The 22,535-nt window shown below is 49.1% G+C and overlaps 9 protein-coding genes across 9 annotated transcripts; 4 read left to right on the forward strand and 5 right to left on the reverse strand.

Moving 5' to 3' along the window:
- Positions 1 to 47: 47 nt before the first annotated feature.
- On the reverse strand, positions 48 to 374 carry BBK36DRAFT_1094406 (ankyrin; the record flags this gene model as incomplete). Its single annotated transcript, XM_024889062.1, has 1 exon — positions 48 to 374. A coding segment is annotated over one exon (327 nt), but the record flags the coding sequence as incomplete, so codon positions are not given.
- Positions 375 to 1,397: 1,023 nt separating this feature from the next.
- Positions 1,398 to 2,335, reverse strand: BBK36DRAFT_1127635 (hypothetical protein; the record flags this gene model as incomplete). Its single annotated transcript, XM_024891532.1, has 5 exons — positions 1,398 to 1,493; positions 1,560 to 1,754; positions 1,876 to 1,986; positions 2,074 to 2,218; positions 2,274 to 2,335. The coding sequence occupies 5 exons, from the start codon at positions 2,333 to 2,335 to the stop codon at positions 1,398 to 1,400; spliced, it is 609 nt and encodes a 202-aa protein (XP_024746551.1).
- A 1,822-nt stretch (positions 2,336 to 4,157) lies between these two features.
- On the reverse strand, positions 4,158 to 5,517 carry BBK36DRAFT_1183279 (glycoside hydrolase family 5 protein; the record flags this gene model as incomplete). Its single annotated transcript, XM_024896349.1, has 2 exons — positions 5,335 to 5,517; positions 4,158 to 5,272 (listed from the first exon to the last, which is right to left on the reverse strand). The coding sequence occupies exons 1-2, from the start codon at positions 5,507 to 5,509 to the stop codon at positions 4,158 to 4,160; spliced, it is 1,290 nt and encodes a 429-aa protein (XP_024746552.1). The 5' UTR covers positions 5,510 to 5,517.
- A 2,435-nt stretch (positions 5,518 to 7,952) lies between these two features.
- BBK36DRAFT_1172031 (hypothetical protein) lies at positions 7,953 to 9,049 on the forward strand (the record flags this gene model as incomplete). Its single annotated transcript, XM_024895664.1, has 3 exons — positions 7,953 to 7,972; positions 8,157 to 8,668; positions 8,751 to 9,049. The coding sequence occupies 3 exons, from the start codon at positions 7,953 to 7,955 to the stop codon at positions 9,047 to 9,049; spliced, it is 831 nt and encodes a 276-aa protein (XP_024746553.1).
- Positions 9,050 to 9,691: 642 nt separating this feature from the next.
- Positions 9,692 to 11,698, forward strand: BBK36DRAFT_1183285 (HET-domain-containing protein; the record flags this gene model as incomplete). Its single annotated transcript, XM_024896350.1, has 3 exons — positions 9,692 to 10,206; positions 10,296 to 11,542; positions 11,598 to 11,698. The coding sequence occupies 3 exons, from the start codon at positions 9,692 to 9,694 to the stop codon at positions 11,696 to 11,698; spliced, it is 1,863 nt and encodes a 620-aa protein (XP_024746554.1).
- A 497-nt stretch (positions 11,699 to 12,195) lies between these two features.
- On the reverse strand, positions 12,196 to 14,047 carry BBK36DRAFT_1127595 (sugar transporter; the record flags this gene model as incomplete). The annotated part of the gene is made up of 5 exons (XM_024891526.1): positions 12,196 to 12,568; positions 12,644 to 12,777; positions 12,833 to 12,897; positions 12,953 to 13,316; positions 13,382 to 14,047. 5 exons carry the CDS (start codon positions 14,045 to 14,047, stop codon positions 12,196 to 12,198), a joined length of 1,602 nt encoding a protein of 533 aa, XP_024746555.1.
- Positions 14,048 to 16,959: 2,912 nt separating this feature from the next.
- BBK36DRAFT_1172034 (family 4 carbohydrate esterase) lies at positions 16,960 to 18,027 on the forward strand (the record flags this gene model as incomplete). Its single annotated transcript, XM_024895665.1, has 3 exons — positions 16,960 to 17,101; positions 17,131 to 17,812; positions 17,886 to 18,027. The coding sequence occupies 3 exons, from the start codon at positions 16,960 to 16,962 to the stop codon at positions 18,025 to 18,027; spliced, it is 966 nt and encodes a 321-aa protein (XP_024746556.1).
- Positions 18,028 to 18,522: 495 nt separating this feature from the next.
- On the forward strand, positions 18,523 to 20,284 carry BBK36DRAFT_1172035 (hypothetical protein; the record flags this gene model as incomplete). The annotated part of the gene is made up of 6 exons (XM_024895666.1): positions 18,523 to 18,677; positions 18,785 to 18,990; positions 19,021 to 19,409; positions 19,558 to 19,693; positions 19,761 to 19,956; positions 20,146 to 20,284. The coding sequence occupies 6 exons, from the start codon at positions 18,523 to 18,525 to the stop codon at positions 20,282 to 20,284; spliced, it is 1,221 nt and encodes a 406-aa protein (XP_024746557.1).
- Positions 20,285 to 20,630: 346 nt separating this feature from the next.
- Positions 20,631 to 22,145, reverse strand: BBK36DRAFT_1127578 (MFS general substrate transporter; the record flags this gene model as incomplete). The annotated part of the gene is made up of 1 exon (XM_024891524.1): positions 20,631 to 22,145. One exon carries the CDS (start codon positions 22,143 to 22,145, stop codon positions 20,631 to 20,633), a length of 1,515 nt encoding a protein of 504 aa, XP_024746558.1.
- Positions 22,146 to 22,535: the final 390 nt, after the last annotated feature.

The following is a 22,535-nucleotide window of genomic DNA, read 5'->3' on the forward strand; positions in this document are numbered from 1 at the left end:
GCTGTTGCGCCAAGGGCATCGCACATCCTGTGACAGCTTATCTTCGGGTCTGCACCGGCCGCCAACAGCAGCTCTACCGCTGGAAGATGCCCTCTGGAAGCCGCTTGGTGCAAAGGAGTCGTTCCAGAATGCTCGGTCCTGTACCTGTCGAAGAGCGGTGGCTGATTCCAAATTTTCCTCAGCTCAATATCCGCACCTCCATCCACGAGGATACGCATGACATCTGCGTTGCCGTTCCAAGCCGCCAGGTGCAAAGGTGCCCATCCATAGGTATCAAGAATATCTGGAGAAGCTCCTCTCAAGAGCACTAATTTCAACGTATCTTGGCTGCACAACTGAGAAGCAACGTGCAGAAGAGAGGTCAATCGTCGAGGTGTATCCCTCGACACCAGCTCTGGTGGTTCCAACAAGCTCCGATCGTAATATCCTGGGACCTCGTTTAGATCAATGTTGGCTTTATTGATGTCTTCGAGCTTCGTCTGCTGTAATAGTATTCGGAAAGCATTCGCCGCCTTGTCTGCCAAAGCTGCGCGCACAAGATAATGAGGCCATCCTCGCTCTGAATCAAGAGCGACCGCCTTCGCGTGGAGAACGTTCTCCAGGGAAAATTTGATCTTCTTGCATGTCAATGTCCAGCGACATAAATCAGCTAGCTCAAGATGCTCAGCAATAAGGCATAGTATTTCCAAGCTAATCTGGTCCATGGCATGAGTCGTTGACAGGGCGCTGATGTGGAAAAGAAGTGTTGCAGAGACTCCATTCATGTCAACCTTGAAGTCATCGAGCGCAACCACATCTACCTAGGGGTCTGGGATCCCAATCCCAGAATCAGCACCCATGCCTATGCAACTAAAGGGTAGAATCTTACATGAAGTACTCTCTGATTTCTAGCGTTAAATGGCGCATTCTTTTGCAATACATTCCGTAACATCCATCGCAGTTAAGTACGACCGTCAGCCCATCCAGATGTCCACGAAATTTACGTAGCTGCGTATATGCATATACAACTACCCGGGCGAGTCAGTATTGCGGTCTGTCTCGTGCTGTTACGATAAATTTGACCTTTCATCTGGTCAACACACATGGGGTATTATCGCGCAATGATACGGGCATGGGACAGATTGAAACTTTGGCTGCATCGTCTCGAATTGGGATTCTTCAAGGCGCCATCGACTCTTGACATATTTTTGACTTCATTTGACGCCAGATACGCATGAATAAGCAATTGTCAATCCGCTCTGACAGACTCCCAACACCTGAAGCAACACTTCGTGAGAGCGGACAGTGCAATCTGGCCTTTTCTTCCTCATTGTGGCAACCTCTAAGTATCTGATGTATCAGTACTCCGTAGTTCTTCAGCCGTGAGACATGCAGCAGCTCTATGGGCGGTGTTTGTCCTATTTAGCTGCTGCTCTCTCGGCCAAATATCGCTCGATATTCGGGCGAGCGTGGATAGCCTCCCTCAATTTCTTCAGTGGCTCTGACAGTGTATCCTAGCGGCGGTTGTCAGCATGAGTTCAATTCAGTATCGAGGATGAGCACGTTGAGGGTTAACCTACAACACCGCAGCCAATGCACTCGTCATTATCCAGAGCTTGGAAGACGGCAAAGTCGACATAAGTCGGCCTGTTGCCCAGGAGGTAAGGGCCGCTGTTGTCCAGCGCGTAGAAATGGGTGAAGAGATCGTTGAACTTTGTGACGTGCTTGTCCTTGTAATCTGTCGCTTTGGCCGTCAACTGGTTAACCCAGCCAGTCTAAAAGGAAGGTAAGCCGAAGTCACTTCGATCCCTGACACGACAGAGGATTGTAGGAAAGGATAAACGATGAATGGACACATGCACGCATAGACGAAGTACGAAAGTGAGAAATACTTACTCGCCAGTCATTGTACATGTCGGCTACAGCGTCGACAAGATACTTTTCATAGTTTGTTTCCCCATCGTATGCACCGGATCGGCGTGCTAGATAGCGAAGTATGGCAAGGTGCTAGCAATAGCTCTCAATTGTTAGCATGGATGGCACATTTTGCAAAGACGAACTCAGAAGGCAACTGGAGCACAAATGCGCCTTTACCTGGTATAGCCTTTGGCCGTCAATTTCCAAGACGGGCAAAGTGCCAGTGATGCTGATTCCTTGGGATTTATTGATACCAGGCCACGTATCGTCGTAGGCGTAGTACTTATCCTCGTACTCGATATTCAGCTCTCGCAAAAACACTCTAGCTCAAGCATTAGCAGGTCGCGAGTCTCTGGTCGTTTCCGGGTCATTGTTACCTGATAATTTCACCCCTACCAAGGCTTCCCAAGCGAAAGTAGTGAAGTACGGGAGTCGACATTGTGATAAGAGGCAGAGGACACAATGTGTGCGTAGTATGGGAGAGCTGAGATGAGCCGGTCCCAAACTCTTCTCTCCTCTACTTATATATGTTTCTCTAGCATTAAGAGTCCATTGCTTTGGGATACCACTTGGAATGATGATTAATAATAGCTCCGTGGCAGCAGGCTGGTTGACCAACTGTCACTGTGACCCCTTCAACGCTATGAGATTCAATAACCTGGAGAAATAATTCCGCTGTCTATTACGTTGACCTATTGGAGGAAACCTATCTATCTTGATCCGCCTTCGAATCCAATACCACTCATGGATCCAGCAACCCACCTCTATTACTCAACGACTGTCGTGAAAGCACATCAGGCCCTTCATTACATCAAAGGTGAGGGGGGCACAATTTCTTGACTCTTGACTCTTCTTCCCCGCTATATCACTAAGCAGAAATTCCGGGTATTCGACCATTCACTCCCGCCCGAGCCTTTGATTGCGGCGGCACACGGAGTAGTGCAAGCGGCGAAAGCGGCGAAAGCCCTTCGATTTGGAGCCGCTGCGGCGGATTACCCAGCTATACCTTCTATGTAAAATGCCTGTGCAGCAGAAGTCAGGCACATAATTACGTCCACGGAACTCGCCCCGTAGCGACGCGGAAAATTTGTCGCAAGTTTAGGGTAGACCTAGGTGATTGGCAGTCGTTCAAGGCCAAGCCACACTACGAACAAGATGCGGTTTTCATACCGCCCGTATGAAACTGCCCCGGACCTGATATTAACGTCAGTGTTATGATTCACACTACGAATACTCGCTGCAAAATTAGAGCTGCGGCGTTGAGCGTATACTGAGCCATTGCGTCTCGTTTCATCCTCCATACGCTCCCCGCAAACATTAGTCAATTTCCATTAGAGAAAGCTCAATTACGTGTTCTTGCCGTTCTTCGGATACTTCACTCGACTATATACTTAGACTCAAAAAGCTATCGTCTCAAGCTCAGCCATACATGTCAGGAGGCTAATCTCTCAGGAAGTTATTAAGATTATCGGACTTTACATATAAAAAGAAACATATCATCCTTGGTCCCCCGCCGTCATATTCGACCATCCGAGTGCGGGATTGCCCGTTAGCGGCATCGTGGGCAAGGCATTTCCAGCAGGCTTGATGAGCCTACCACTCTATTGGTGCCCGAGACCAAATGAGGCAGACCAGCCAGGCTGCCCACGGCCACTAATTGACGCCATGTCGCACTCCCAGTCACGGCGGTAGCGTACTTAGACTAACATTGATGAGAGATAATAGATCATGCTGTTGCTAGTATTGCTGGTGAAAGGGGATAAATACTGCGTACCAAGTAGGAGAGAACTGAAAGAGATAATACCCCCTCAAGGCTTAGCCGCTACTTCTCAACTGGCTTACTAGATATGTATATAGCTATTAGCATGTAGCAGACAATTGGTCGGGCCTAAAGGAACACGCAACCTTGCGTTCAAGCGCGACATCGTGGGGTAACAGATAGTCAAAAGACAAGATCGTCTCTTGGCTCATTAGCGTTTCCAGCCTACACACCGACCCATCACTCTCAATAGGTTCTTACCGCATCTTGTCAAACCAAACATTGCCCACGGCAAAAGAGTCAGCTAACGTGTGTGTTATGAGCTGCATAGCTGTGTCACTCCGAGATGTGTGAATGCCATATGTGAAAGACATGGGTTGTTTGTAAATTGAAGTACTAAGGTATACTAGTCTCCACCTATGAATAGAACATGTCCCCTAAAGAAATATACAAGTCTGAAATATTATTGAAAGAGATTAGCATCCAAGCAACTGTTCAAGCTCTACCTGTATCCAGAGCAGACATCCTGGTACACGTTCTGCTGCAGGGCAGCAGCGTTGGTCGGGATGTAGTTCAGGTAAGTAGCATAAGAGTAGGTCCAGCGAGGATCATTCAGTTCCGTCTTCCAGGTCCAGTAGATCCACCCATCCATTCCGGGAGACTCATACAGCTGCTGCTGAGCTGTGAAAAACTTGGTGAAGAAGTTTCCATCGTGCCAATCAGCACCAGAAGTCATGCTCCATTCGCCCGTAATGGCAAAGTCCTGGCCGCTCACAACACGAGAGTCGGTGCAGGCACTGTGCATGAGGGAGTATTGGTCGCCAGTGTTGCCGAGAGCGAAGCCAATGTAGTTGTGGTCGTCGAAACCCGTCATGGGGTCGTTCTTGACTGCAGCGTTGCTGCGAGCATCGCCAGAGTCCCACTTGCTAGACATGAACTGCACATGCAGCTTCTTGTTGCTGGGGACGTTGAGTGCAGCCTCAGCATCGCGGACGGCCTTGAGGGCGCCCGGGTAGTAGGTCTGCACAAGACTCGGGTCTTGGCCAGGGGCCGGGTAGCGACCACCTCCATCGTGCCTAGAGACAGGCTCGTTAAGAACCTCAATCATACCGACGGTTGAGTAGGCCGGGTTGGTGTGGATGCGATTTGTCATCCATGACAGCCATTTCTCCGCACGGCCATAGTCGTATGAGTTGTAGAAGCCCGCGGGGTTGGGGTTCTGGCCGGTGAAGACGTCCTGCTGCTGACCGCCAGGGGCGCCGTGAAGATCAATGATGACGTAGATGCCGAGGTCGGCTGCCTTCTGGACAACAGCGTCGAGGTATGGCAGCATGAGGTTGCCATCGGCAAATGGCTCGCTCGCCGTGTCGACGATGTCAACGTAGGACCAGTATCCGATGGGGATACGGATGGTGTTCAAGCCGACATCGTGGACGGACTGAACGGTGGCAGGGTTGATCCAGTCCCGCCAGTGGTTCTGGAACTTCTGGTTACCGGCAGCACGGTTGTTGCCCATGTAGTGCTGAAGCATGCAGTCAAACTCGGAGGCAGCGCCGTTACAGCCCATGACGTTGTTCCACTCGTTGGACATCATCCAAGGCTCGCAGATCAGCCATCCTAGCATAATCGCGTTAGCCCCGACTTGCTTCACCCATCACAAAGATCCGACATTAACTTACCACCAAAGTTGACACCGCGGATCTTCGTGATGCCAGAGGCCAAGGATGGCTCGAACCGCTTGCCGAGCTGCTCATATCGAAGCGTCTGGTTGAAGGCTGCCAGATCGCGGTCCTGGGGAAGCCACGCAAAGGCGGTGCCGGCGAGAAGGGCCGGAGCAACAATGGAGTATCGCATCTTGGTGGCGAGCTATAGGAATTGTCCAAGAGCTGTCGATGGGGTGACGCGAAAGATTTCAATCCAAATGTCAGGAGCCATACAGACTTATATACAGACTTAAATTGAGCCTTATTGTGCGGCCGTATCCTGAGAGTAAACAGTCAAGGTACTCCCTCCTCGGTACGCACCAACGAGCAGAGCAATCAACGGTAGTGAAGTACCTCCATCTATCCTAGTATTTAGTTACATCACCTGGTATTGTATTAAGCTCGTCGACGCATGACATACGAAGAATACACAGCGCAAGAAAACGCCGGCCCGAATCACTGTAGCATCTTGATTTACTTGTAAACATATGACTAGCCCAAATAAGAATCTGATTAAGCTTACTGTTGCAGATAGCTTCAGAGTAGTGTGGACCTTCCTCGTCCATTCAGGCGCCATTTTTCACTTTGCATGCAATCCATGTCCATCTGAAGTGCTAGCTTCCATTCAAGGGGCGAATGGCAATCTTATGAGTCCACTGGCGCATGAAGCAAACTCAGCAGATCTATCAATAAACAAGGCAGAACAAAGGACAGGACACGGGGCCCAGCCAGGTAAGCGGTTTGCAACAATTACCAAGGGACTCATAAATGAGTGTGAGCATACAGAGTACAGCGAGACAATACGTGCAGCATTCTAGAGGGCCTGCGCTGCTGAGATGTGCGTGGTGAAACATCTGTCTCAATCGTTTCTCGAGTCCCTATTTTCTGCAACAGCTTGCCAGGATCGGGCAATTCGAGAATGGACGGAAGCAATGTAGAGAAGAGCTGTCACATCCGGCGTCCGTTGAACACCGCAGCCACTACTAATCCATAAAGGGGTTATGGCACAGCCTTCCCGGGCTGACAACCCCGAGACTGTACTACTAGTGGTATCGCGTAGGCAGTGCTGCTATCACTAGCTCTACCGCCTTCGTCTTGTGATCAGTCAAGGCTGCAGTTCTTCCAAGAGATCTTGCGAGAACTTATTATTAGACAAACAGATAACTGACTTACTAAGCCTATGGTGAGCGTGTGAAGTAGGGCACAACCGCCTGTTGTTGCTGCCTAACAGTTCGTCACGGAGAACGCCGGCTTTGGCTCTAGGAGATGCCGTGGGCATTGTCGATTACCCCTGGGTTTTCATACCTTGCTTGAAGCATGCCTCCCCCCTACAACTAGCGCGTCAACGCCTTTGTCGCCTGGTGTGTCGATGGATTGTCTACAGACCGTCCAAGAGCGACCAGTCGTCGCTACGTCCCAAATCAGCAGTTGGTACGGTAAGTTTTCGGATTAGTGGATAAGCGAGAGAACATGCATGTAAAAGCACAGGGAACATCGAAGTGTTGAGAAGGGAAATTCGTGTTCTCCGGCGTCTGATTGGCCCGTGAAAACAATCGTGACTCGCAGGAACTAGACATACATGGATGGAGTTTGTTGTCGAGTTGTTAACTTCTCTCTTAGACTTGAACTCTAATGCTGTAGGTTGTTTGGCAACTCTGTTCTTCGACCTTCCAAGATGAGTTGGTGGCGAGACGTTGTATTTCCGAGACAGGGCGCAACCCATGCCCGACAAGCCGCTCAATCGGTTACCTGCAAATTCCCGACGTAGCCTGCTTACAAGTTGCAGCCTCAGATTTGGAAGACCTGTCTCATTCTAAAGCAGTCAGTATCTACTTAACGAGTCACCCAGCGAGGCTGGTGGAGCAAAAGTAATCCAACAAAGCGGCAATTCTGAGGGCTACATGCCCGCACACGGCGAATAACCTCATTTGAGCAACTCAAGATTATCTGTTATCATGATGCATAGAGAGGCCCACTAGGTTGCCCAGATTCGTAGACTTTGCATGTTAATGTAGGACGTACACAGTGGTGCCACTTGCAAAATACCATGACTTATTACTCGAAGTCATGTAAGCTAGTAGTTGGCATATAAAGCTATGTTATCCGTAGTATACTTGTGACTATAGAGCATAGGATTCACTCGGAATTGGAAGGAACGGATGTGACCTCAGATTTGTACGGGACTCTAACTCCATTTCTCATGCTTGAGTCATGCTCTATTCTGATAAGTATTTATTTTGTATTGAATGGGCTTCACGATTGAGGCGCAAACTGTACACATGCATTGACCACTTCATGATGGTAACAACAGCTCGCCATGAGCCTCTAAGCACTTGTGCGCTGCTGCAATAGAATCTGTTCTAAGATATAGAACCCTCTTGCGGCGCAATTAAGAGACCAATTATAGTGTAGAGTAAAGGTCTCCTGAATCTACACTCTGCAGATGATCTTTACGCCACAGAATATGGAACGATATCGAAAGCCCTCAGCCGAAATCGCTGGTGAGGTGCAACAGACTGTGAGAATTCATCAAGAAACAAGCCCCATACTTGGCGTAAGCAGCTTGAAAAGAGTCCACAAAAAGCCAGGAGAACATGACGAACTCAGGCTCTCAGTGCTATCGATGTGCCGTCGTATAGAACTGTAGCTACTTTGAGACGGTATAAAGCTGTTGTAGACTCTGCTGGTTTGCTATCAAAGTCTCAACATCAACTTACACTTTGACGCTACCTTGAAAGTGTCGACGCCGCTGTTACTCCTCGCTCTAAACCAACCTTGAAATATACAAACTTGATCAGCTTGCCGCTTTCCGGTCTCCTCAGCCATGCGCAGACATTTGGAGATGAAGCGCAAGGCATCTTGAATACGGATTGGGTACTCGAAATGCGTCGCGCAAACGCAACGGCAGCAGCGAGCATTCCTGGATACAACGTGGCAGTCAAGTATCCGGGTGAAAGAAGCGGTAATTGGACGGTCTCGATATCAGTATCTAGTGATATCCTTGGCAAAGATAACGCAAGTGGCTGCTTCGTTACTGGCACTCAGATTGACTTGACGGCCACTCAAGGCTTGAGCGGTTCCGCAGATCCGTCATGGTTCATATGTCGCAGCGTTTACAGCAGTTCAAGACTGAAAAGTTCAGACCCTGCATCAGGTCAGGGAAATTGTAGTGGACTACTATCTGACGATTGCTGGAGTGTCCTTCAAGAATCGCTTCAAGCAGGCACACAGTGCCAAAACAATACTCTTCCCCCAGTTTGTGTCGATGAGCTTGGCTTATCAGACGGAGAAGCATTTGGTTTGACCTCTGGTACGGCATCTTGCCACTCTGCTCGATGTATCCTTTTGTTCCCTATTGCTGACAATCACTGAGCAGCTCGCCCCCTGAGCAGCGAACAGCAGTACATCGCTTCAGATGCGCTTAGGCAATGAGAGCCATCAACGTGGGAATTTTACAGCTTATGATAAAGCCATCCGACAAATATGGGTCGTCATCACAGGATTCGCCGAGACAGGTCGCGTTGATGGGCATCCAAGGGGGGCTGTCGGCCAGCCAGGAAATGTTGCATGTATTCAGGTCAATGAGATCCAGCAAGGAAGCAGAACTTTCGAAAACACGGCCGATACTGCTCTTCTTTCGAGAATGATAATCTGGGTGAGCAGCATGGTGGCGACAACTCTCGTTTATTAGGGATATAGTAGAAACTTCCGCATGGCGTTACATGCGGACAGCTGTGGCCTTTACAAAGCTACCATTACACGCATATGCCGTCTCCGCGTTGCGCATGGTCATATTGCCGCTGAATGGGTAACTGTTGCACTTCCACCTCCATCCTGTTCTAGAGGTTCGAGAATGTAATCGAGATGTATACATCGCTAGTCAAACGAGGCCTCCAATGTTGAGTGTAATGTCTGATGTGCGGCGATGTATCTCACTCATTGGTGGTAGCTGTCGAGAATACGTAGCTATCTCCAGTCACGTTCAATACGCCTAATCAACAACAGTTCTTTTTTCTATTCCATCCCACATTCTATATATAGCTTTCTTCTACAGCCCAACCCTCGAGCGTTACGCTTCTATACCTGTGGAAAAGCTGTTAGGCGTTATGCTCTGCTGTATCCAGATACTGAGGAGAGCAAACCCTTGATCCTTACAGCCCTACTGGCTGCAGGGTTTCAGCACATGGATCCTACCACGCAGCCCCCACCCACCGGGAGCGTGAGTCAGTCATGAGCTTGCTCACAGCCATCGTGCAGCTATCCTATCAAGAGAGTCAACCGTCTCCTGCATTCATCCGGTATAGCTACCATACATACATGGTCCCAAACCATGATGGCACAACATTATGTGTTTACTGATTTCAAGCTACCAAATCACATACGCCTCCTTACGATTCACTCTAGGGATTATGTTGCAGCTTTACAGGGCTCCATCTCGGAGCATCCGTTAGCGGAAGCCCCGGCCTATGAGGCACTTTCGTACGCATGGGGCTCTCCTGAAGGCGAAGACGAAGCTCGTCCCTCTATGACTTTGGATGGTCAACGATTCGACATATCGTGTGCTCTAGAGCGAGCGCTACGCAGGCTACGGAAACTGGACAATGCGCGGATCATGTGGATTGATAGTGTTTGCATCAACCAGGCAAACAAAGAGGAGCGCAATGCGCAAGTGGCTATTATGCCCGACATTTATCGCGGTGCAGCAAGGGTGGTAGCGTGGATTGGGGAGAAGACGCGCGACAGTGATCGCGCGCTGCTGTTCCTCAAGGAGATGGCAATGCACCAGAAGTTTTATTTGCGGCACAATTGGATAGATGGTGAACGGTTGGGAAGCGACACATTCCGAATGTGGTGAAGGAATCTGTACCAGTCCTACCGAAGGAGGGGGGAAATATGGAGAGTGAAGATGCATAGGAGCCCCTATCACGATACTTCAGCCACGAAGAAATGGAAGGGATGAAAAAATTGAGTAGTAGAGACGCTTGGAACAAAGTTCTGGATAACAGCAAGCACCACGGACACATTATCACGGGTATCCCCATCTTATATGCGTCCCCATACCACCCGTTCTTCGAAGATGCTCGGCAAGCAGACTGGGAGGCCGTTGACAACCTCCTAGCACGACCATGGTGGTCGCGAACTTGGGTAGTGCAGGAGATTTGGCAAGCACAAGAGGCTATACTCCAGTGTGGCGACTCGACACTCAAGTGGAAAACCGTCAGAAAGGCCATGCAGTACCAAGAAGCCTGGGATGATATGGGCTGCTTGGTCAGGGGCACCAAAAGATGGGAGCTTTGGGCCACGTTGAAGCGGCGATATGGGCTGGCGATCCATATCTCTCAGCACAGACTTCTCGGCAGCAAACTGTCAGATCTGCTGTGGAATGTTTGGGACAGAGATGCCACTGATCCGAGAGATAAGATATTTGCCATCTTAGGCCTTGTTGGAAAGGACTACGGCGACACTATGCCTGCAATAGACTATTGTAAATCTGTTGAGCAGGTATATAAGGAGATCGCCTCTTTCATCATGACGGAGGAGAAATCGCTTGATCTTCTTCTCGCCGCTTCCGGTCTCCATAGCCAGTCAACTTTGCCCTCGTGGGTTCCCGACTGGAGGCGAGCAGCCAACGACAACCGGCCAGCGCTCTTCATAAACGCCTCTTTAATGCGGATACAGTGTTACTTCGTTGGTTCTGCGGAGGCTCTATATCTCAACGGCCACGGATTCTCTGCGTCGGGCCAACTAGAGGCTCGAATGAGCTTCGGCGATGACCTGAGCGTGCTATGCGTTCATGGCTTGCTTTTTGACACCGTAACCGAGGTTTCAGAAGGTTTTGGAAACGATTTGAGTGCAGACACTATCATTCAAGGCGCGCAATCTACGATAACGAAGGCATACAAGAGCGGCACTTCACTACTGAAAACTCTTGTCAATGAGAACGAGCTAAGGAGAATCCTTGCAGCAGGGTCCTTGATAGATCCCCACAGCTTGCGAACCGAGAGTCAGGCCATCGAAAATGTTATGAGACTGAGACGGTGTTTTGTCACGAGCGGTGGTCATTTCTGCATTGGGCCCTCCAAAACGCAAACCGGAGATGTCATCTCCATCTTTGCTGGCTGCAACTTTCCGATAGTCCTTCGACCTATCGGCAGCTTCTTCACCGTAGTTGGAGAGGCCTATGGTAAGTCCCTCGAAGCCAAACGACAGGCGCTTGCGAATCTAACTGACAATTTCAGTTCCCAACTACATGGCTGGGGAGATTTTGATAGATAATCCACCGGGAACATCTGGATGGATTGATATATCTCTGAGGGAGTGGTACAGAAATCTTTCGTAATGGTGGATTTTGATCTTGCCACCAAATAAGAACTGCAGGTGACCTTGAAGTCTATTGTGCATCGGCGGGCAATGTCAATTCGGGGCGGAACATATCGATCGTGGTCAAGATGTCTAGAAAGCCCATGTTCGGCCACATTCGTAATCCAGCACTCTCTTCAGTTGTTTTCCCTTTTAAATATTCTTAAACAATAAGGCTGTGTTGAGTGCTGCCACACGATTACTTCTTTGGATATGCTTTTCCTCACAGACAATACCTGTGACTGACTGATACAGCCTAGGTACAACTAAGACGTTGCTGTGACATATGTCCTTGCCCCCCAGTCAAGGACGGCGAAAGTGCCTCCAAGCCATCGTTCATTCTTCAACCAAAACAGTATCCCTGATCATCTCATTACATGCGATTGATCACCGATAACTAAATTTGGGATTTCCATGACTAGATTAATTTGGAGGTCGTTCTACCGACAAACTCTTTCGTGACCCAACCTTGTAAAATTATGCCAATGTAGCTTTCTCCAAGCCAGTTTCTACCAGGAGATCATACGTCTTGAAATCTCTCAGCGGAACCTTTCTTTGAAAGAGGATATCCAACTCCTCAAACGTTCTTCCCTGACTTTCGGGGAGTCTGAAGTGACACCAGATGGCGCAGAAGAAGCTGATTCCTCCAAACAAAAAGCCTGCTTTGCCTCCCCAGTTGGCCTGATCGGAATTCAGCATATAGGGCATGGCAATCGTGGTAATGATGTTGAAGAATGACTGAATCGCAGTGGAAACAGCGATGGACTTTGTTCGCAGTCGAGTAGATGATATCTCGGAAATGATAACAAAGCAGATAGGTCCAACTGTCATCTGATAGATGAATGTCCATCTTTAAATTGTGAGTTTCAAGGTTAGCAAAGTGAGACTAGAAGGAAACGACCACCATCTGGAATAGACAACTCACATATCCATGCAGCTGGCCATTGCCCAGATTGCACCGGTATTGTGCGTCGGGATGCTGAGAAAGCCAATAATGAACAGGAGCAATGTCATAACCCACATGCCGGTGGTGTATATTGTTCGACGACCGAGTTTAAACTAAGGCACAATCGATCATCAGCTTGATCCTCGACAAGGTCTGGAGTAATCTCACATAGTTGAGCAGGAACCAAGATGTGATGGTACCGACGAATCCCAGCGCAGTGTTACCAACACCCACTATTTCGCTGTTAGTAGACATTCGAAAACCGTTGCACAAGGGTTGACAGCTTACTATCGAATGCGTCTGAAGGATTTAGGCCGGCCTGTTCAAAAAAGTAGTTTGCGTAGCCGATGAGCGGATTTCCGGCTATAACCTGGATCAGATATACCATGATTGTGATCTCCGTTCGTACACGGTTGACACCCTTGAACAGATCCCGGTAATTGGTTGTCGCTTCAAACTCTTGCTCCAACCGGTCGGTCTGCTCAACACCAAGCAGTACCTGGTCAATATCTGGTGCGTTCTTCGAGGACGATAAATTTGCAAGGGCGCTGCGGGCATCCTCTCTTCGCCCCTGCCGGACAAGCCAGTATGGGCTTTCCGGTGCAAATGGCAAACCCACGAGAATGATCAAGGGCCAGAGCCATTGCAGCGCCTGACCAGGTTAGCTGGTGCGGTCCGGACACAGGAGTCTTGCGATATGCGGGAGTTGATACATACAAACGGCGCTTTATATGCCCATTGATCCTCTCGACCCTCGAGGCCGGCAGCGACTCCCTGGGCTATGAACTGTCCGATAACAAAAGCCAAGTTTATGAAGGCCGTGAGCAGACCTCGGAGAGCCAGGGGACAGATCTCGGATGCGTATGTTGGGGCAATAACCACGTAGAATCCGTAAGCCAGGCCACCCAGGATCTCGCCTGCGCAGAGCATCGGAAGAGATGTGGCGAAAAACTGCACAAACACAAAGCCGATGGACCATACGCAGCACACAGCCAACGTCCATCTCCGTCCAAATCGTTCCATGGGATAGCCGCTGGCAAGCGCGCCCAGGACCTGGCCGATCGGGTTGCCCATACCCAGAGCAGTCTGCCATGGAGCAGGAATTTCGTAGGAGCCATCGACGAGGTTTCCATATCTCTTTTGGAAAGCCGGAAGGGCATAGAATGAGAAAATGATTTGGCCGTCGTAGCCTGACATGATGACTGCAATGCTGAAGAACATGGCCCAGAATGTGGCGGTGGGATACTGTTTCATAGCTTGCCAGAAGCCCAGTTCGTGTTCGGCGCGGGTGATGTCGCGAGTCACATCGATGTGAACAAGCTCGCCCTTTTCCAGGGGCGTCGCCTCCTGCCCACTCGCAGCTGTCTCTTCATGCTTCTCCATGTTGATATCGAAGTCCCGGTGGCCTATGACTTGGCCAACAGCTTCCTACCCAAGGCTGCGATTCATGTGGGGTTTGTGAGGTCGGATTGAAAGCCAAAGGCTCGTTCGTAGCTGGCTACATAGGTCATATATACAAGCCTGACAGGGTGAGTCCTCCCACGCAACTTGGAATGCCTATTACCTGGAACTGGCGGCTTGTGTGGGGGATATTTGACAAACTTCTGAGCCAACTCTAATGTGAGAATGCCGATCTAGACCAAGAAGGAGCCTCGCGACCCCGGGAGACAATTCCATCAAGGAAAAATTAGTGGCAGCGTCGAGAATGTAACGTCACCTGAGTCGCTCTCACGAAGTCCGTATGATTGTACTCCCGTTAATAATATTTCCGTTGCCAGCCAGCGCTCGGCAATATGTACGTGGGGTAATAGCCCGTAGAGGGCTATCGACAGGCCTCCGTGATAAAGGACTGAGGTTGGCACGAGGAGGGTAAAGCTTCTTCTAAACCCCTGTTAGCGTTGATAAGCTATGGCCCAATGTGCCGATTTGCCGAGTGATGGAAGAATATCGTGGCCCTGATGAACCGCAATGCGGGGGATAATGCGGAGTAGTAATTGGAGCAAGACCTGAATTAAGGCGTGTCTTGGGCAACGCCTCGGCACGATGTCACTAGATCTAGGGTCGTGCCATCGGTATTCGTAGCGCGTAGAGGGTAGTATGTAACACAAGGCCTTTGAAGCATCTCTCGTACTTTGTATCAACAACGTGTACTCTCCGCGGGGTGTGGTAAGTTTTGTACGGAATGGGCCATATCCATAGACACGTTGTGTGAGGTAGGAAATTATACGTGTGGGCTCACCTAGATTAAGGTTCGCCTTAGAACTTACGCTTAGTCCGGAGTCATAACCCACCATAAAGTGTTGGTGGCAGATGGCCTTGATGAGCGCGACATGGATCGTTATGTTGATTCGTATGGAGACGGACATTCAATGCTAGCAGTGTTGGTACGAGTATCAGCAAGCCGCTAGCTATAGCAACCGGCATAGTAGTAACATAACCTACACAGGCTACATGGGGGTAATGATACGATATGCTTTTAATAGCTGGATTAGGTATATCATGAAGATGGGGTACTTGATACTAGATGATGGTCGCGCACGTTGCAGTCTTGGTACATGCGTCTTACACCTCTCTACGTACATAGCTGTTCCGCACACCAGCCAGCCAGATAAGGGACACAACCTTGATATCATGCGTATCATCAAGAGTGGATGCATAGCTATCGATTTATCCTACACATGGATAACATACGGTAAGTTAAGTAGGCATGGCACTTCGTATCATTTTCTTGATTAGATTAGTTGAGTGCATGTCTTATATATCGTCAGAGATAACCCGCTTCTCGCAAACAGCAGATAGCTTCGCCGAGCCATACATCTAAAGCAGCGATAAGAGCACTTGACAATACTGGGAGCAGCGCTTGCTTTTTACTTCGTCCAGAAATCGGTCATCAACCGATATGAGCCACTAATTGCTTAAACATGGTTAGGCGTCAAGGACGCCAATTCACTGCACGGACAGTCATAGCGGTAATTGAGCAAGATGTACAACTGGCTGCTGAAGAAAGCCGACATTTTACGCTCAAAGAGTGGCGCTCAATATTTGGTTCCGTACTGCGCTTCTAACTGTTTTGGCTCATACCATTGTGCTCGTGGCACTAAAGGTTCTGTCAACACGTGCCAGGTTTATGCGTTGGGCTGATATGTTACCAAGACCCAGGAATTGCCTTGTACCTGTTTGCCATTCGAGGGAGGGAAAGACAGGTGGCACTAGCTCGTAGATGCTTCAGATGTCGTCTGCGGTTGATAAGCAGTATCAGCAACTATTTCGTTATGACTTGGTCATGGGCGGCTGCGGAAAAGTTGTGTCTACCGTAACTCAAGAGGCCATCGCCGAGTCACTATGCTGGGTGGAGTGTGTAAGCAAGCATTCGGAGGGCGCCTTTAAGTTATTGTACATATGTTGTAAATGTACACACCTATCTCTATTTACCTTATTAGATAATTGCTTTATTAGCAGGAAGCAAGGGAAGCTGGAGGATATGAACTTAGGATGGTTGCACCTGCAACTAGGCAACGGCTCGAGAGGCAATATACCCGAGACAACCTTCTTTCACCTCTTACCGAGATCTGCATACGTCTTTGTGTGTCTTTTTTTAGGTTTGATTAATTAATGTAGAGTAGTCTGTCGACAATGTGTTGTTGCATCAGAACTCTGGGTACCACCCAGACTATAGGCGTGTCGTTAAAGAGACGACATAGTTCGACATGATCAACGCCGATAATCCGTCGAAGAAATGTCATAAGAAGTCTTTGTTAGTGAATCCAACTATTAATTCAGCAAGCCATAATCTCGCTCCATTCTAGTACATGGCTCTGATAGAGCTCCGATAGCTTTGATCAACGCCTGAGGCGAAATTCATGACTGGCGGTATTGGTCTCCGGCCGGGAGCATGTACAAGTTGAAGTCCCGTACGCTACAAGCATATTGGCATTAACCCTCGACTTCAAAGACAGTACCAATATATTAAAGACGTTAAGGACGAATTTGCTCTAACAGCCCAATCCAAATGGCATGGATTGTTCACTTTCAGAGAGTACCTGGTGGGTTACTTCAAAATGGCGGGGTCGGCTGGGGATTTCTCCAAGGCTGGGTTTGAGGGCGATTTGGGAGGGGATGGTTTCGGAAGAGCGATGTTTTCCTTGGAGCTTAATCAAAGCATACCCCATTCCTGCATTCTTTATCCCCAGACCCCCTACGTCATCCTGATCCTGGGGATTGGTGAGGTCCATGTAGTCAAACTTAACGTTGGAAATTCCGCTCTTTGCAACTCAGAGTGTCTCAACCGCCAAACAATGACAAAGAAGCGTGTCCTGATCAGCTGGGGCGTCGACGTCGACGCAGTGGCAGGATGGTTAGGCTCCTATGGAGGCGAGGACTCAACTAGCGACATTAGCAGAGGCAAGTTGCGGCTTGAAGAGCTCACCTATACAGGAAGTGACGAGGTTGCTAAAGAGAATATGCAGGGATCTTTGCTGCTACTGTTGGAACACAGCGCATGCTCAAAATGTTTGACAAATACAACATCAAAGCGACGTGGTTCATCCCGGGTCACACTCTCGAGTCGTTCCCAAAAGAGATGGCTGAGGTGCGGGACGCTGGCCACGAGATCGGCCTGCACGGTTACTCTCATGAGAATCCAGCAGATATGACGCTAGAGAAACAGCGGGCTGTTCTCGATAAGACGTATAAACTCCTCACAGAATTCTGCGGCAAACCGCCAAAAGGAAGCGTCGCCCCTTGGTGGGAAGCCAGCGCTGAGGGGGCGCAGCTTCTTCTGGATTACGGAATCGAGTACGACCACAGCCTGAGCCATCACGACTGTCAGGCCTACTACCTTCGAACCGGTGATTCGTGGACCACGATTGACTATAGCAAACATCCAGAAGAATGGATGAAGCCGCTAGTCAACGGCAGAGAAACTGGGCTTGTTGAGATACCTGCAAACTGGTATATCGACGATCTACCGCCGATGATGTTTATCAAATCTGCGCCCAACAGTCATGGATATGTGAACCCGCGGGACGTCGAGGACATTTGGAGAGACACTTTTGATTACTGTTACCGCGAGTATGATGAGTTCATTTTCCCCATTACTTGCCATCCTGATGTCTCGGGCCGCCCGCAAGTCATCTTAATGCACGAACGGTGAGTTAACCGGAGCATGAGATTTCTTTGATATATGCGGTGATTGTCAGAACTTCGAACTAATTTCTTTTAGGCTTATTGAGCATTTCTTGAAACACGAGGGGGTTGAATTTGTTACTATGGGATATATCTGTGATGATTTCAAGAGGCGAAATTCTCCGACGGCTGGCGCTGCAATGCCTGCCGCAATGCCTGGCATCCTTCCAAGTGGATAAGACGAATAGTCTGAGACGAGAGATTATACGACGAGCACAAAGCAAGATAGTTCTATTTCCCGTGCTTATACGAAGCACTATATGGGCATTAAGTATCTTGTCAACTCTTCCGCTTTGTAGTAGAGTAATGGAGCAGAAGATCGCCTGGAATGTGGAAAAGAATATGCCAGAGGTTGATGATAGATCTCGCTGTCCAGTAATCCTGTGCCCATACTATTCTGCGATTATCAAACGACCAGAGGCATATCTAATTACTGAAGCTATCCTGTTCGGTATGCCTGAGCTGCACATGGCTTCACTCAAACCACTTGTTCTACCTTTTTCTTATGATACAAGTAGACGAAGGACAAGCCGTCCTTTCAACACAAAGCCCCTTACAGTCCAATCAACTTATCTCGAACCTTGTCTCGGCCAAGCATCAGTAAGCGGATAGCCTCGTTTGCTTCAAGACTTGATTGCCTTCTCGCATTCTGTTCTCTACAGCGCGAGGAAAAGATGCTGGATCTTCTCAGAGAATCGCCAATTGGCCAGGCTCTGCGCCTGATTGAAACAAGATTCTTTAATACCCAAAAAGAGAAACAGGGCTTTCAGCCGCCAGAGGGATACATCACTCAGTTGAAGCCAAGAGAAAATTTCATTCAGCACTACTCGTCTCGCAACCTAGACGGAGTCTTCTTTGGCTCTACAGAACATAATTCGGAAACTTCCTATTCATTCGGTGGTGAGGGCGATGATCTAGAGAGTGTTAACTAGCAAGAACAATATCCAGCGTTCATACCGCCCCATTCAGCAACGAGCAGTTACACGCAGAAAGAGAACTCGAACTGCAGCGCACCAGATCTATTGCCATTAGCCCCCAAAAGGCATCTGATGGTATCCCTGTCGACTGGTATACGACTGATGATCCAACCAACCCTCGAAAATGGTCCCGTGCCAAACGAGAATTTGTTCTCTTCATCCTTTGTGTTCACACCTAGACGATGTATTGCGCAGGCCCCATTTATGCCGCTGCGGAAGAGGAGATCCAGCAGCAATTTGGTGTCATTCCTGTTGCTTCAACTCTGGGTCTTGGACTGTACGTCCTCGCCTTTGGCATCGGAGACCTCCCTTTCTCGCCATTGTCTGAACTCCCGAGCATTGGGCGAAGCCAGGTTTATGTCCTGACATACATTGTGTATTGGATTCTATCCTTTCCTGAGACTGTTGTTGATGGCTTTGGTGGGCTCTTGACGTTGCGATTTTGGGTTGTCTTCTTCAGTAACCCAGCTTTAGCAAATGGCGGTGCAACTGTGGGAGACATGTTCTCCCTCGTGTACATTCCATTCGGACTTTTCTGGTGGGTGTTCTCCGCATGGGCTGGTCCTGCAATTGGACTTGTGATAGTAGGATTTGCTGCCCAAGCCAAAAGATGAAGATGGCCTATGTGGGAAATCGTGTGGATATCTTCACTTGCCCTCATTCTCCTCCTATTTTTTGCTCGAAACCTCGTCACCTACTATTCTGCTGAGGCGTGCACGCCGGTTACGCAAGCTGACCGGCAATTCAAGGCTCCAGTCTCAAAGCGAGATTGATCAGCACCACATGAGCACATCCGCAGTTGTCTTCGACGCGTTCGTCAGGCCCCTGGAACTCATGATGAAGGACCCGTCTATCTTCTTCGTCGATCGTTACACCTGATATTTTCATGGCGTCTTTTATACCTTCTTTGAGGTGTTTCCTCCCCCTCTTTTTAGCCATGTATGGAATTAACTTTGGAGAGACTGGCCTTACGTTTTTGTCTTGTCTCGTTGGCGTTATTGATAGCCTTGCTGCCTATTTCGCTTATATACAGTTCTACATAATACCTGACAACATTAACCGTGGGTTGCGGGAACAGGAATATGGACTTGTATCGGCTATTATCGGCTCATTCTTGTGGCCCATCAGTATGTTTATTTTTGCTTGAACATCAAGATCCAGTATCCATTGGATGGTGCCCCTTGTCGGAGTGGCCATCTTCTGCTTTGAGCACTTCTGGGCCAAATGATTTTTGTGTATACATTTCCCGCTATCTTATCCCAAGTATGCTGCCTCTCTTTTTGCCAGCAACAGTATTTGAGGATTTGGTACTGCAGGCAGGGCCGTTATCTTTGCAATGCCCCTCTTCATCAAATTGGGCGTTGATAAAGGTTCAACGCTTCTCGCTGGATTAAGTGTCACCGATATCTTTGGAACAACAGCGATTTACATATTCGGCAAGATACTGCGAGCCAAGTAGTCCAAATTCGCACAGAGCTACGTTGTAATCCACTGAACAGCTCGTTGGAATTTCTTTCTTTTTTAGGTGGGCCTGCCAAGTTTCTATGTGCCCGTTAACAATGATAACAAGTGAAAGGAAGATGGTAATACGATGTTGGGATAGTAGCTTGCATGCAGTTGCAATCTTCTTTCGCCACTATCTATATCCTTCTTGCCCCTTTTCCAGCCATAAATGTACACCTCCTAAAGCTCGCCCAAAGCTTGTAATTCTTCAAATTGTCCCTTCATATCATCAGATTTATCTAGGACCCTCTTCAGGAGCATTCAAGTCCGCGGTGTGCGTCCAAACTTGGTGTTTTTGGTGTTTACTCGCTACTACTTGGCTCAGACGTGACATCTGCTTGCATTCGTGCCATTAGGTTTGCAGCCTCTTGAGCGTATTTGCACTTCAGTCTCAGGCTCTCCCCAAACCTGAGCATGACAAAAGGGAATGGCAAACACGCAAGAGTCAGGAATCCAGGTATCGAACTTGCCCAGTGTATCCCAAGATTGTCGTACATCTGGCTGGTGAAGAGAGGGAATGCCATACCGAAGAATGCCCTGAGCATGGCTGAGGCCCCAAGCACCGAAGCTGCGTATATGGTGTATGAGTCGATTAGGTAGTTTAGAGAGGACAGGAAAACCAGGACGCAGCCAAATCCAAACGGTGCTGACAGGATAATGCTCGCAGCCCAATGTATGCTGGGCGAGTTCGTCCACGCAAAGGCGAACAGACCGATGGGTAAAGCGATGGCACCGACTGCCCCGGGGGGCAATCGCGACTCGGGCTTTGCTGACTTGCCGAGTTTCCTGAATCGTTTATCGTCAATTATGGCATATAATGTCCCAATCCACATGCCACAGACCAGGCCAAGAAATGCCAGGCCGCCTAGACCTTCGTTCCATCCTCGCCCTCGCTGATAGACGATAGACAATGCAGGCATAAACATGTAGATGGTGCCGTATAATATAGCCAGATATGTTGCGGCAATCAGTACAATAGGCTCGCGGAAGAGAAGAACCCATGGCCGCATCAAGGCTTTGCGGAAAACTCCAGGTGATGCAGATGTACCATGATGCTGCTGCAGTGCGCTTCTGTAAGGTTTCCCCGTTTCTTTTGAGAGCTGTGCTGCTCTCTGGCTCAATATCACCGGTCCGTATGTCTCGGGCACTAGAATCGAGCCGACAATCCAGACAATGCCGATGAAGATGCTGCATACGCCTTGCACCCATCTCCAGCCAGCGTTCATGGAGATGAAGCCTCCCATAATCGGACCCAGGACAGGTCCCATAAACGGAGCCGTGCAGAAAAAGATCATTGCCAATCCCCGTTGTGCAGTCGGAAACATATCAGCAATGACACCGCCAGAGTTTGTAAGAGGCGAGGCGCCAAACATTCCGGTGAGGAACCTGAAAACCAAGAGAGCTGCCATTGAGCTTGACCCAGCGGAAGCGCCTACAAAGGCTACCATGCATGCATGTGTCGTGACGAAAAGGACTTTCCTGCCGTAGAGCTCGGAAAGAGGCGCCCACAAGGCGGGACCAATAGCAAATCCCAGCACGTACAGCGATATACCGAGCGAAAAGAGCTCGGTGCTGCATCGGAACTCCTCCAAGACTTCGTTCGCAGAGCCAGAGTAGGCCGAGGAGGTGAGTGTAACGGCAAAGACAGACACAGTTACAATAAAAATGATGAACCACTTCTTCATAGGGGAGAAGTTCAAAGGGTTTCCTGGGTCGCCATTATAAAACTCGACGATATACGGATCGGATGTTGTACCAGCTCCATCGTAGACTTTCGCCGTTGCAAGTTCTCCGTCGCGGGTGGGCTCCAGATGCATGATCGTTATGATCGTTCGAGGCCAATGTCGTCAGCTCAGGAATTATGACTACATAGTCAAAGACTTCAGGAGTGTCCGGCATGTCAGAGGATATATAGTAGATGGTTTGCAGGCAGATCTCGCAAGCTCGGCGTTTCGATCCTTTGGTCAATGATCCCGCAACCCAGCTCGGGACCGTTCCGAGCCCGGCGTGGGTCGCCGGAACTGCATTTGATTGGCTCTTGAGGGACAATGCCTCGCAGGTCAAAGTAAGAACTAGACTACAAAGCATCGAGCTCACTCTTCGTCTAGACGCGTCGAAGGAAGCGTTATCACACCCCATGTGTCATTCAAGTTACATGATTCATCGTTGATAGGGCGTAGAGTTACGCTTGCCCCTTCCTCTGCAAT

The sequence above is a fragment of the Trichoderma citrinoviride genome, assembly GCF_003025115.1.
Source record: "Trichoderma citrinoviride strain TUCIM 6016 unplaced genomic scaffold BBK36scaffold_14, whole genome shotgun sequence".
Lineage (NCBI taxonomy): Eukaryota > Fungi > Ascomycota > Sordariomycetes > Hypocreales > Hypocreaceae > Trichoderma > Trichoderma citrinoviride.